The sequence below is a fragment of the Pyrgilauda ruficollis genome, unplaced genomic scaffold, assembly GCF_017590135.1.
Source record: "Pyrgilauda ruficollis isolate IOZ18807 unplaced genomic scaffold, ASM1759013v1 scaffold2, whole genome shotgun sequence".
Lineage (NCBI taxonomy): Eukaryota > Metazoa > Chordata > Aves > Passeriformes > Passeridae > Pyrgilauda > Pyrgilauda ruficollis.
In genome coordinates this window covers 21,790,313-21,803,937 of record NW_024519206.1, presented here as the reverse complement: position 1 = coordinate 21,803,937, position 13,625 = coordinate 21,790,313, and the positions used below count along the sequence as shown (strand labels likewise).

At 39.0% G+C, this 13,625-nt stretch overlaps 1 protein-coding gene across 1 annotated transcript in view; it reads left to right on the top strand.

Annotated features, from left to right (window-relative positions):
• Positions 1-13,625, top strand: part of CPNE4 (copine 4) — a 225,316-nt gene that overhangs the window by 172,806 nt on the left and 38,885 nt on the right. Inside the window, exons 9-10 of the mRNA XM_041466406.1 lie at positions 7,958-8,044; positions 8,624-8,683. Coding sequence (XP_041322340.1) covers positions 7,958-8,044; positions 8,624-8,683 — 147 coding nt within the window. The remainder of the gene's footprint in view (positions 1-7,957; positions 8,045-8,623; positions 8,684-13,625) is intronic.

Sequence of the window (13,625 nt, the reverse complement as noted above, 5' to 3'; positions counted from 1 at the left end):
AGTGTCTTAAAACCACATCATGGTCCTTCCCAGGAGACAGCTTGTTGGCCAAAACAAGAGCCTTGTAGTCCAGAATGCCAGGAATGGCTCTGCAGGATAAAAGATTTATTGTGATGGAGAAATAGTATGTTTTTTTTCATCTTCAGCTAGCAAAAAGGATGATTACTCTTTCAGAGTCATAAGAAGTTAATGCAGCCATTTGTCAGCTCTTGTTCTAGGTTGTCACTGCACTATCAGAGTGCTGTCCCAAAATGTTTTAATTTTGCCCTGTGGTTTAAGTGCCTGAATCTTACTCTTGCTATGGGCCTGCCATTTGCTATTTCTGCAGGTTGTCTTTCACCTGTAGCCTTTTACTTGCAATCTTCCTCCACACGCCCTAGGAATTGTGCCTTTTTTTCTTCCCTGCTCCTCTCATTCTCTTGTGGCTGTGAAGTTATTCTGTGGGCTTGCACCTGCAAAACCCTGCTGTTGGTATAACTAATTCTCATGGGACACAGTTACCACCAAGGTGGGAATCAGTTTCCTTTCTCCTCTTTTCTAATCCTTGTTTTGTAACCTATTCTAGAGGAAAACAAGATTGAGTGGATAAGATAGTAAGCATTAGTCATTTAAGTGGCTGATAAATAGTGGTCCAAAAATATAAATGCACATTCTAGATGGTTCTTGCCCCTGATGAAATCAGGGTTTGGTGAGCACTAATAGCATGATAGGCAAGAACAAGCAGTAGGAGCTTGAGCAGGTCCTGGTGGAGATGATGTACTTATGGAAAACAATACTGTGATCCCATTATGTACAGGAGAGGTCACTTGTGTGGGAAGCCATGTCACTTGGCTGGAGCCAGAATTAAATTTCCCTTTCACTCTCTCACTGTCTCTCCCTCATCCTATCTCATTTTTCTCTATTCTGCAGAAAGAACTATTGCTGCTAAAGGCAATATATGCCATTGTCTGTGGACCCCATAAAAACATCTTAGTGCATAGTTTATGCCAACATCCTTTGTGCAACATTAAGTAGAGTGATTAGCAGTTGTCCAGTTTTTCTTTAGTTTTAGCCTCCCTAAAGAAAAAGCATGCACAGTGGAGTGTTTGCTTCGAATAAAGAGGTTACAGTGAACCTTGAGGAAATTATATAGAAAGAAGGTGTTTCGCCTTCAAGTAGATGTGTTGCCAGCTATATCTGATAAGGAAGGCCATATCAGAGAAATGTAATTATATGTCGGTGGGGAGATGAGTAGGTTAAACATAGTTCTTCATTCCTAGAAGAGACCCTTTCGTAGCCTCAGACCAGAAAATATTGTTTTCCATGTAGTACTCCTTTCAGTCAGAGGACTAAAACTACATCCTACAGCCCCTGGTGTTAACATTCTTTCACATTGCATCACAACATGAGTATCAAGTGTTGAAGATGAGGGCCAAAGCCTGGAACTTCATCTCATATGCTGTGGAATCCAGAGTAAAGAGTAGAGTTCAGGTCTGGCGTCCCTATTTGAGTTGCTAAGGAGATGCAGTGAAGCTTCTTGTTCTGGTTATATTTTCTTTGGTGCAATAGACTTTACAGCCAGCTACAGTACATTGCTATAGTTCTGTCAAAAGATAATCAAAACGCCCTAGTGATTGTCAGCCAGGGTTTTTCGCTTTCTTAGAAAACTGGAGAGAATTGGAAGGAACATTCATCACTGATAGGGGATTCAAGAACTTCGATTAAGCTTAAACTGCAAATCTGTGTGGTTTTGAAGGACTGCTACAGCAGTGGCACAGATCTCCATCTCTGCCCATCAGCAATGCCTGTATTGCTGGAATCAGCAGCACAAGTTGTCATGGATGCATTAAGCAGTGAGAGTGGGAGTACCACAGTTTGTGCTGGTGAGCAGCATGGACTGTGTGGTATCTGTGAGACGCTAGTGCTTCTCACAATTTCACCAGCTCACCTCATCTCTGGAGGAGCTGACAATGATGTTGAAGTTGCGTTTTAAGTACATAGTTCATCCTTCAGAAAGCACAGAGCATTCTGACCCATTCTTTAACCTCCCCCTCTAAAAGTAAAGATATTTTTGTCTTGTAGCCAATCTATCAACTGCTACGTAACCGCTTGAGATGGACAGAATGAATCCATCTCCTGTAAGTAAGCAGGATCACCTGCTTACTTACAGGAGCCAGTGGTGCTTCTAAGACTGTTCCATCCCTGGGCTGTGTACTGATTATCCCAAGTTTTGAGTGTCAGACACAGATGAGCTAACTGGCTTGCCTTGGCTGTGAGATTTCTAAGAAATGTGTGTCTGAGACCAGGCATCCTTTAGATAGCACTGGTATCTTCTGAGTGGTTGAACCAGTATTGTGTGAAAAGAAGAGAAAATTCCTTACCTGAATGAGATCACTTGTTTTGATCAAAAGTTGCATAAGTTGTTTATGAATTTCTTTTCTGAACCTGGTATGTCTTGGGTGAGATTTGAAAATATTGAATTACGACTCCTTCAGAGTGTTAAGTGCTTCTCCATGACTGAGAGGACTGAATTCTGAGAAAACTTGCTGGTTTTTTTTTTTAAGGAGACTTTCTGATCATGAACAACCTCAGGATAATAACTTTATGTGTTTCTCTTCCATAACAATTACCTTATGGTGATAGACTGTTATGTTCTGACACCTAGCCTGTTTTCATACTGACCACCAATAGAAAATGGCACAAAGACATCCTTTTGTTCCACTTGCTTAAGTGCATATCTTAAGCAGCCCTTGCATGAACCATGGTTTAATGGTGAAATTGGTGGTGCTGGCTTAACAGTTGGACTCAGTGATCTTAGAGGTCTTTTCCAACGTGTAAATCGGTGGTTTCTAGATCTTGTATTAACACTTTCCACCATTCCAAACTTTATTATTTACTCTTTCACCAGAATCTTGACATTAAAAAAAAACAAAAAAAAACACAGTAAGAATAACTCTATCCTTATCTTTTTAAGTTAAATACTAATAAATACTCTGAGTTTATTGTGTCTTAAGATTCTTCCAAGAATACATATAATATATGTTTTTAATATGTGTGTACAGTGGCAGTTTCTAAGGTGTGCTAATATTTATCCATCAAGCATATTTAAACAGGACAAGAAGAAGGTTGAGATTACATAAATGTAAATGCTATTAAAGCTTATCATAGTTGAAAGGAAGAATCCTCTACTAATGAGAAAAAAAATAACTTTTTTGGGTTTTTTTTTAATCAAGGCAATAAAGCCAGAGGGATTTGAGAGGAGAAAAGTCAGAGAAATCACCTGGATCCCCATGCAGCACAGGAGTTATGTAAAGGAAAAATCTGTTCCTGTATTACATAAAAATGGACACGTGTGCATTTGCACACACACAAAAGGAAAGAGGAGGAAGAAACCCTGCTGTACTTCTCTTCTCCCCTGACATTCCCACAAGTTCAGGGTGTTATTAGGGAGGGCTTTTCCATCTGGTAGCTCTTCAGATGACTCTGCACGGTGAGACCTTTAAGCTCTTGCTAATGGGCCAAGGTGTTATTGACACCTATGGACAATTCCAGTTTTATCAGGAGACAGCCCAGTTCACCCAGGACTGTCTGCAACACCAGCAGCTGCTCCTGGCCCCAGACAGGGCAGTAGAGGGCAGCCAGAGCAGGCACCTGCCCAATCCCTGTGCAGAGGCAACCATTGGTAGAGCCTCGGAAGCACAGGGGATGCTGGGGGCTTGGCTGGGGAAACAAGAAATGCTTTAATTTCCACTTCGTTCCCCGGGGGCAAGTTTCCAGAGAAAATCTCTGAGAATGATTAAAGGCAGCTCTTCTCTCTTGGTGGATGTATTTCTGGGACAGGAAGAGAAAAAAAACCACAAAACTATCCTGTGCTCTTGCCTAGAGGGATGGCAGGAATAAAGCAGCCTTCCATGTGGGAGGAGACTCAGTTCACACAAAAGTGGTTTGTTTTTCTTGAGGCATCAGAAAGAGACAGTGCAGGATATAATGCTGCCTGCTATCGACTGGGGGTTTTGAACCATCCATTAGACTGCAGTGCCTCCTTTGTCATTCACAAATTGTGCAATTCATTGCAGCAGCTGAACAGGAAGGAAGAGGAGCTAAACCAAGTGCAGGGGAGGCAAGAGAGCATTCTGCTGCTGACACAAGCTATGCCACAAGCGTACAACAAGTGATGAAAGATCACTAGCCCTTTCCTCATCAGGCTGTCATGGATTGACTCTGGCACAGTGCCAGTGCTCCCATGAAAGGTGTATCCCCCAAAATGGTCACTGTGAGATGTGACCCGGGAACAGAACAAAGCAGGCTCTAACTTGGGAATGGAGGAAAAAACAACACTTTATTAATCTACATAGACACAAAAAGGAAGGGGAAAACTACACACACAACAATCTACAATAGAACAATTTCAAAACACTCCTCCTCCTCCCCCCAGTCCTCTAACATTCAAAATCCCCTCTAACACATTAATTCTCAAAACCCTTACTTCCTGGTCAAACTACGACACAGGCCTACCCAATGTCCTGGTGTGCTAGCACTGTCCCAGAAAAAGCATCTGCTGTCATTTTTCTGGCCTTGGGGAACATGAAACACTCCTGACACCTTCAGTCCTTTCTCTGAATAGCTTCTGCCACATATTGTCCAAATTTTGCTTCTACAATGGTTGTCTTCATTCAGTCAGCTCCACATCCCTTTGCTGGTGTGTGGCATAAGTGGTTGCATTGTTTGCTTTTCTCTCTCTTCTGAAGGTTTTTTAAGAGAAGGAGTAAGGGTGTTTGGAAAGACAGTATCCTTCAGTGCAGAGTGACATCTCCCACTTAGGGGTCTGTGTCTCCTCATCACAGGCACAAGAGGATTGGGACCTTCCAAGTGTCAGCATTAGTTCAGTGACTGTCATTGAAGAGTAGCTGAATGGAGTTTGTTCAAAAATTCTCCACACAGTGGTTTAAATTTAAGTGTATAAAAGAAACACCAGCACAGTATAGTCTTGGGAGTCCATTACCAACATTTGCAACATTACTTAAATTAACAGTAGGTAGTTTAAAACCAGCTTGCTTTCTCTTTCAAATTTTCTGTGTTGTTCTATAGGGAAAGAGCTTGCACAGCCCAGAGCTGTCAGGCATTTGGAGGAAATGCTAAGTGACTTTCAGGATGACGAATCCAAACTTCACAATGTTTACCATTACTGTCAGATTGCAGACTATTGCATTAGTTTCCTCTCAACTGAAAAGTTAATTTAAGAGCAAAAATGGATCAATAAAAAACAATGTCAGATACCAAATCAATACTGGGAATGTAGGAACAGACTGGAAATTGAGGTTGGCCTCAACAGTGCAAGCAAAATATTTGAGAATTGTTTCTTGTTATTACTTACCTGCTTAGAGCTGTATTTTGAACTCTGTTCTCATTATAAAAGCTGGATAAACAGTAAGACCTGCATGGGGAATTTCCTTCAAATGATGCTTGTTACATCTTTAGCTTCAACTGTGGGAATTGCCAAGGATCCAGACCTGGATCTTGGTGGGTAAGTGAAGACTGAGCTTTGTGTAAAACAATCTTGCTGGCTTTTTTAAGCCTATGAACTGGGAAATGTCTTCTCTCACCTCTCTTATTCCCTTCCCTTCATTATACTATCATCAATAGATTTAATAAGTGCACAATTGTTCTTTCCTTTTGTTTTCCTACTTTGTGTAAATTTTCTAGTCTGTTCTATCCTTTGCTGTATTATCCACATAAACCAATAATGTTAGTGACTTGCACATAGAATATTTTAATGAGCTTTAGGTAGTTACTGAGAATTGTTATCCATACATCTTAAAATGCTTTGCAAAGTAGATGAACATTCACAGTTGCATTTTACAGTTAGCAAAGGGAGCCTGAGATTTTTTTTCTCTTTTGAAGTTCTGTTCTATGCCACTTTGGTCCTTATTTATTATAAACTTCTTCCATAAAAATACCATGGAAATTTCTTTTTCCAGGCTTAAATAATCTTTTTCCTAAGAAGAGAAATTGTATGCATAGTATATGGCTTCATATAGGTCAGGGCTTATTTAAATATGCACATTGAAAAAATATTCATGTTGGAGGATGCTAGAATTGAAGTTCACCTTGGATGTTCAGGGGAAAGCTACTACACCTCTCCAGTGTACTTCAGTGTCAAAGGGAGGAATGCAAATCCTGTCACCTATTTTTTTCTTTCTACTTGATATACTACAGTTTATCTATGAAATACAGACAGTATGATTTCTCTGTAGAAATGCTTCGAGTAAGTGTGCAGACTACTGTGTGTTAAACCATTTTGCCTGACAGCAACCTATCAAGATTAGGCAGTGCTTTTGCCTTGCTTTTGGACCCAAATATGAGCTTATTGCACTCCAGTGTTGTGTTACAGACCACTCTCTTTGCTGGGAGAGAAGGGATTTTATTTCTTGAGCCTGACTGCTTCTCTTGAGTAGAGAAAAAACATTTACGGAGGATTTCCCCTGAACATGAGGGCCAGTACCTGCCCGTCTTCTCAGTTGGAAAATTTGTTTCACAAGACAAATAACTGAGCTGTAGGCTAGCTGGGAGAGCAAGCAGATGTGCTTCCTGCAGTTGGAACTGTTTTTTTGTCTTTTCCTGTTCTTCACTCTGTCACCTGTCTCCATTTCACAGTGATGAAGATACCCCTCCTCCCCTGTGCAGAAATGGCTCCAAAGCCATATGTTTTTCCTTCCCTTTTTTTGATGTTTTACAAAATCTCTATGTCTGGAATACTTCAGAGACATTCAAATAGTTGCTGTTAGACAGTGGTTTGAAGTTGATGAAATTTCTGGGGCTGAGCACAAAGTAAAAATAGTTATTGGTGCTCCAACACTTTGCTAGAATATGTCACATATGTACCTCACTGTAGACAAAGTATTGTAACACTTGGGCAGATTTTCATTGTAGGCAAAACACTGTAACACTTAAGACATGTTTCATTTCAAACTGTCATAATAGAGATTTTTAGATAATAGATCGTTCTGGTTCTTTTTGGAATTGTATTTCTTTCTGTTACCCAGCATCACCTGTCTTGTCTCCACACTTGAAAACAGCTCCCTGCAGGGAAATAGTCATGTTATTATCCACATTAACAGCACATTAGAGATAAAAATCTGTATCTACAAATGCCAATAGGCACTTGCATGTACAAATGTACATCTTACTCCTGCAGTAAAAGGCATGAATAACACTGTAAATGTTAGAGGTGAGGGTCTGAAAGCTTGGCCTTATCACTCTGCCTGAAATCAGAGGAAGGCATTTCAAGTGGAAATGGTTAAGAACCTGGGAGATGTTATAAGAACAAGGAGATGTATTTCAGTAGCAAGGTAGGACTGTTGTGCTGTAAAATCGACTGTAAATAAAACTATGAAAAAAATAAAAAAGGTATTTTACTGTATTCTTAGGGATAAATTTCAAATGTATCATTAGTTAGCTGCATCTTTGTGAATATTTTACTGATTTACTTTTTATTTTGCTATCAGACTTAAAGGAGAAAGTGAGATGATTGCTGACCAGAATTTTTATAATCATGAGTTTAATACAAAACGCAGTGTAATTGTGACAACAGTTTTGTAGTTAATACAATGCATCAGGTTACTCTCTCCAGTATTCTCATTTGTATTAAGTTCCTTCTTTTTTTTGTCCTCTCAAAAGATCCTCAATCTTGCTTATGTAACACCTCAAACTACGAGACTGGAAGATGACAACAGATTAATCTGGATGTCTCCCTCAGTGCCATGTCCACATGTATATGTTCAAAGACTGATGTTTGCCCTGAGCCTTTTTCTATTAACTATTCTCTGCATAGTTAACAGTTTTCATTTTTTTTCCTCTCTGTGCACCATTATCTGTAATGATTTAGTCAACTATGGAAACTGGGCAGTGCAGTTTTTGTTAATTATTCAATCTGTACCTAAAATTTTCCTGCAGAGAATGACTGCTATTTTTTTCACAGGTACAATGGGAATGCATTAACCCCAAGTACAAAGCAAAGAAGAAGAACTACAAGAACTCAGGCATTGTCATCCTTAACCAGTGCAAGGTAAATATATGTTTTGCTCTTTGACTGTTTCTTTATTAAGCTCTCAGGGATATATTTTAATGGTGCTTGGAACAAAGTGGAACTGCCTGTAGAATAGCAAAGGAAACTGTTCCCTACAAAAAGTAAAGGCAAGGACTTGAATCTCAAAATCAAGTTGACTGTCCTCAACTTTCATTTCATTTCTCTTGCCCTATCTCTGCTCTTGTACAATGGAAAAGACAATACTAAACTCTAAGACCTAAATACTCTCCAACTGTGTGTGTATCCCTTGTATATCCTTCCATTGTATCTATAGGATTGCCCTCCTTTTCCTAAACAAACAGCAAAATTTTCTCTGATCTCCCACGGAGATGTTGGTTCTACTTTTTTGTTTTCCTTTATGTAAGTTTAGAATTTTGATTTTTTTTTTTTTGTGTTTATATATAGTTTTGTTTTTGTCTCAAACTGTATTTAATGATTCTTCCTTTACCTTATTTTCAGTTGGTCTCTCTCCCCCTTCCAATTTATTTTTTTTCAGGCAGTTCTCCCATGTTTTATCAGTACACAGCTAAGTTGAATGTCTTGCTTTCTTGTCTGCAGATACACAAGATGCATTCTTTCTTAGATTATATCATGGGAGGCTGCCAAATACAGTTTACAGTAAGTGTCTTACTTCTCTAACTTGTTTTGAAGAAAAGGAATCCCCTTAGATACCAATTCATTACTTTCAGAGAAATGATTCTTACATGCCATTCCTTGGTAAATTATTAAGTTCTTCTTGCAAAATGTATTAAGGGCCAGCCTTCCTTTCCAGAATGAGTCCTCTGTTAAAGCAAGTTGTTTCCCTGAAACGGTGCCATACTGAAAGTCACACACAGAGAGATCCAGCCAAGGACTTCTCTCTGTCAGCCTGGGGTAAATGCTGGTGTTTCATATCTCAGCCATAGCTACCAAGTAAGATGGCACTACAGAGGACACTGTTCTAATGTAGAGTGTACTCACAAGCTATTCAGTTCAAGGAACAGGGTGTAAAAGGATTTGCAGGCCTCTTCATAAATAGAAATACAGTTTTTTGTATCTCCAGTTAATAAATTTAGAAACATTTAATGGTGTGTGGGCTTGATCTTTTTTTGTATCATGTATCTAAAAATTAATACACTTAATATAATGTAATATGATATATCAGTTTTCCCATAGCATAGGAATACGGATTGTGGCTCAGTTCCAATCTGGTTTATGTGATTTCTAATTTATGCCAGCTTAAGGGCTAAAATCAAATGCACAAAGGTAATATTCTGCTTCTAGAGATCTTTTCTTTTCCTGTAGCATCCTGCCCTATTTCTGCTCCCACATATAAAGTAGCAGACACTGGATGCTACTGGTATGTTCCATTTCACATTTTCTAGACAAGGCTTCATTTTCCAAAAAGATTTGATAAAAAAAGAAAGGTGTTTTTAATTGTACCAGAAAGTTCTAGCAGCAGCTACAGTAATGGATCATCTTCTTGTGTATAGATCGGCTTTTTGAAGTGTTAAACATGGACTTTGCCCATACTCGTCACAGACTCATTGGATAACACCCAGAACTGAGGACTCTGTTTTGGTTTTGGAGAAAATATTTTCTGCAGGACAAAGATCTTTATAATTGTCTTCTCTCATGTAAAGCATACTGTGTAATTACTTCTCTGCCTTACGGGGCTACTTTTTCTTTTACCCCCGCGTACCAGCAATGCACATTTCTCCTTCAAGTCTGAAACTTCCCAGTCTCTGGAAACCCCTTTAATTTATCTTTTCTGACATTCCCCCCCCCCCCCCCCCCCCCCCGAAAATATGACTGGAAGAACTCAATTATCAAATGTATTCAAGGCCACTATCTGAAAGACATTAATGCCTTCATGTTATATTTGAAAGCCTTTTCTAACAAGGTTATGTGGTTAGGCACATGCAAAGACCAGTTAATATGCATTTCCCACAACTCCAGCTCAAGAACAGGAGCACTGCCACCATTAGAAAGTATCTAGGGATTTACATAATAAGTTACAGGTTTTCAAACACTGATTCTTCATAACTGTTTTCCAATGGAAGAGCAAGTTCTTAGTGCAAGGAAGGGTTATGGCAATTTTCTTGCCTTTTATTTACTTGTCACAGGTTTCCTATTAGTAGGCTGCAAAACACAAGTCTGAAAGTGATAAGGTAAATGGTTTAAAGTGGATAGTGGCTTCTACTGTGTTTTACTAAAATGAAACAAACAATTGGTAATAGAAAGCTCAAGTAAGCTCATCTTCAAGGACGGCCAGTGAGGACATAAAGGAAATGGAAGATTTGTTATACTGTCAACCACAGAGATCCCTGGATTACTGTTGCCCTTAATGGGAAATCCACAGGATTGTGTAAACTCATCACTATCAATTTTCAACCTGCAGGGACCCAGGGTAAGCCACTGTGACATCTCTGTAACTTTAGCTGTCTGCATGCATAGCCCAGTGGTTCTAACTCAACATCGTCAAAAACTTGCTCTCCACATGTTTTCCTCCACTCTTCTTCCTGCAGTCCTCAGCACAGACTGGTTGTGAGATGTGTTGTTGTTTTCCAAAATGAATTCTCCAGTGGTCACTGAAAGAAAAGGGTGCAGCCTTCTGGGGACATATTCCATTCTCCCTTGCTTTCTGCATGCATCATATAATCTCCTCTTCACATAGTCCTAATCTGATTAATTCAGACCACTGAAACAGAGGAGGCCTATTCCTTGGACTTTCCCAGATTTCCATTTTTTCCAACTGTAGTAGATTTGGGATTGTTTGAAACTCTCCTGATATGTCACTGTCCTGATATTAATGACGTTTCTGTTGATCTCATGCTGTGTACAGGCAGTATGATACAGCTGTGATTTGAAAGGGCACTTGCTGAGGGAGGGAAACTGGGATGCCAGGCCCACATTAGATAACAAAAAGCTGTAGTGTGATGCACCTGCTAATTTAAGGCACTAATGGAAACCTTGGTAACATCATGCTGTTCGTTCTTGGGATACTTTGTATCTTGATTGTAGAAACATGGTTTGTAGTCAGATAGAACATCTCTGAAAAATGAAAGTAAACTTTCCCTTCACTTTACAACCAGTTATTAAGAAGCTTTCATCTATAGAGATCAAGAGTGCTGATTCCAGCCCTCTATTTTTATGCCCAGCTTATTGCCAAACACTGTATCTCTTATCAGACAGTGTACCCTGCTGCAGAAGAAATCTTCAGAGGTTGGCAGTGCAAATGGGTCTGTAGTCAGAAGACATTTTCATCACTTCAGGAAATACAGCAGAAAGCATGTGTAACATGCATAAAAGGAACTGTGATAGAAAGATATATTGGACAGATAGTCTCTCAGGCAGGTCACAGTGTTGGGCAGCCTGATTTGTTGCTGACAGATCTAGCAGGAGGTCCCAGCTATGTAGGATGTTTTGAGTGTAGTGAAAATCACCTTTTACAAGTCTGAGGATAAAAAAAGAAGCTGGTACTGAGTGTAGTTATTGCCCTGTTATGCCCTTATTTAGCTGAGGGAAGATGACTGCTACACTGGAACTGATACATTTAAAGATACACTGATAAAATCAAATACATGTACCTTAAGAAAGATTCCTACTTAACTGCCCAAAAGATAAGCTCAATTGTGATATTACCATAACTTCTGTCATATATTAACTTATTTTTACAAATCCTTATCCAATGTATTTGCACAAGACCTTGGTCCTGCTGGATAATGCTAAAGGAGCTCTGCATTGTTATTTTGCAATTGTGGCAATTTACAGCGGTTGTCTTTCTTATAAGTCCTCCCTGTGGGAGTCAAACAGAGATTTGGATCAAATTCAAGAAGTATGCTGCATCCAAGTACAAAAATTCATAAATTCTTCATCATAGGAAATTAGGATATTTTTTTACTTATGAGCAGACCTCTACTGCAAGGACCATTTCCAAAAGGAAGCTTGTTCTAGGAAGTTGGTTTTTTTGCTTTCCCAAACACTAGCCACAGGCTTTTTTCCAAGTTTATGAAACCCACTCCTTATTCCTACTCCACATTCTTGATTTCATTTCCAAAGCAGTTAGCCATAAAGGGAGACTTGTCCAGATCTGTTTGAGGTGTCACTAAAGTCTTGTTAATGTGTTTTAGTGTTTTAGGATTGTCAGGAAAAACACCTACTTTAAACAATTTTACAGGAATCCTCTTTGTTTCCCTATCATACAGTGGCATTTTTGTGCCTTCTGTAATCAGATTAAGGTTGAATTATTATCAGAGAAAATATACTTATTTTTAAGAAAATATGCACACCTTGAATAAGATTTTTTACAAAAAATTTTCCCGCAACTAAGGTAGTTCATACAAGCATCCATGGATTTCACTTGGATTTCACAAACCACTAATGTTGTTTTCTTCCTCAGTTAAATATGTGTAGTGTTCTCAGTTGTGTGCCCTCACAAGTGAAGTCATGAGAGGTTCTCCATTGATTTATTCAAGTTAAAACCAGATACCATTTTTAGAAACAGATCTATGTGGAAAACAAACTGAGTGCTTCGGTGCCTGAACAGTGAGTAGGAAGCAGAGGCGAAAGATTACCCTTACTTGCAAGCCAAAAAGCTCTTCTCTCTCCTGACTGGATGTGGTGAGGTGCCAGGGGTTCATGAATGATCAAGCAAAGAAGGGATTTCCAAGCCTACTAGAGGTTAGTTTCTTCAGCTGAAAGATACAGGTGAAAAATCAGAACCAGTGGAGGAAAGCCATGTTTGGTTGACCTAGTATGATATTTCCCTTTAACTTTTTAGCAACAAAAATAAGTTTCAGAAGGGCTGTGTAATTTTTTTAAGGAAGCATGAAAATGTCATGTTCCATTTTCATTTTGAAGCTGCATAAAGTAGTGTTCCTTGTGCCAAGCAGAGGCTGCAGCTGGGGAAGCTGAACATTTGCAAAAGCAAGCTGTGCCTTCAGAGTTATTTTTGCAGCCTTTAGCAAGACCCTTCCTTACCTTTCAGCTACACTGTAAAACTGAAATCTGAACTTGCTGCATTTGTCTATTGAATATTCAGGTGTAATGGGTTTTTTAGAGAAATAGATTATTGGATACATGGACATTTTATAAATGTCTTTGTTCCCCCTGTAAGACCCTTGGGATTCTTGTTGCTCCTCTTAGGAATTCCTATAAAGCAGTATTACAAATTCAGCAGAGGACTTTCTGATCCATAACAAAGGGAGATACATGCCAGAGCCTACCTTCAGTGAGACATGTAAAGAGCATTTTAAAAGGGAGAAATTAATTTTATGACTCATTAATACTTGCTTTTGCATTGACTACTGCCCACAATCTTCTCTAAGGTTTTTCAAAAACAACAACAAAAAATCTGTGCAGGATTCAAGCTTTATTTTTTACCCTGCAACTCATGTTTAAGCCTGCTATCAACTGTGAAACTGAGAGGGTTAATTTTCACTGCTTAGATGTTTTGAAGAGAAAAAATACCAGACAAGAAATATCTACTACTACAGCCACAGTAATGATTAAAATAGCTAAGAAATGTCCCTAATTGGAATTCAAATTTATAGTTTTAGTAGGACTTGTAACTCTCTAT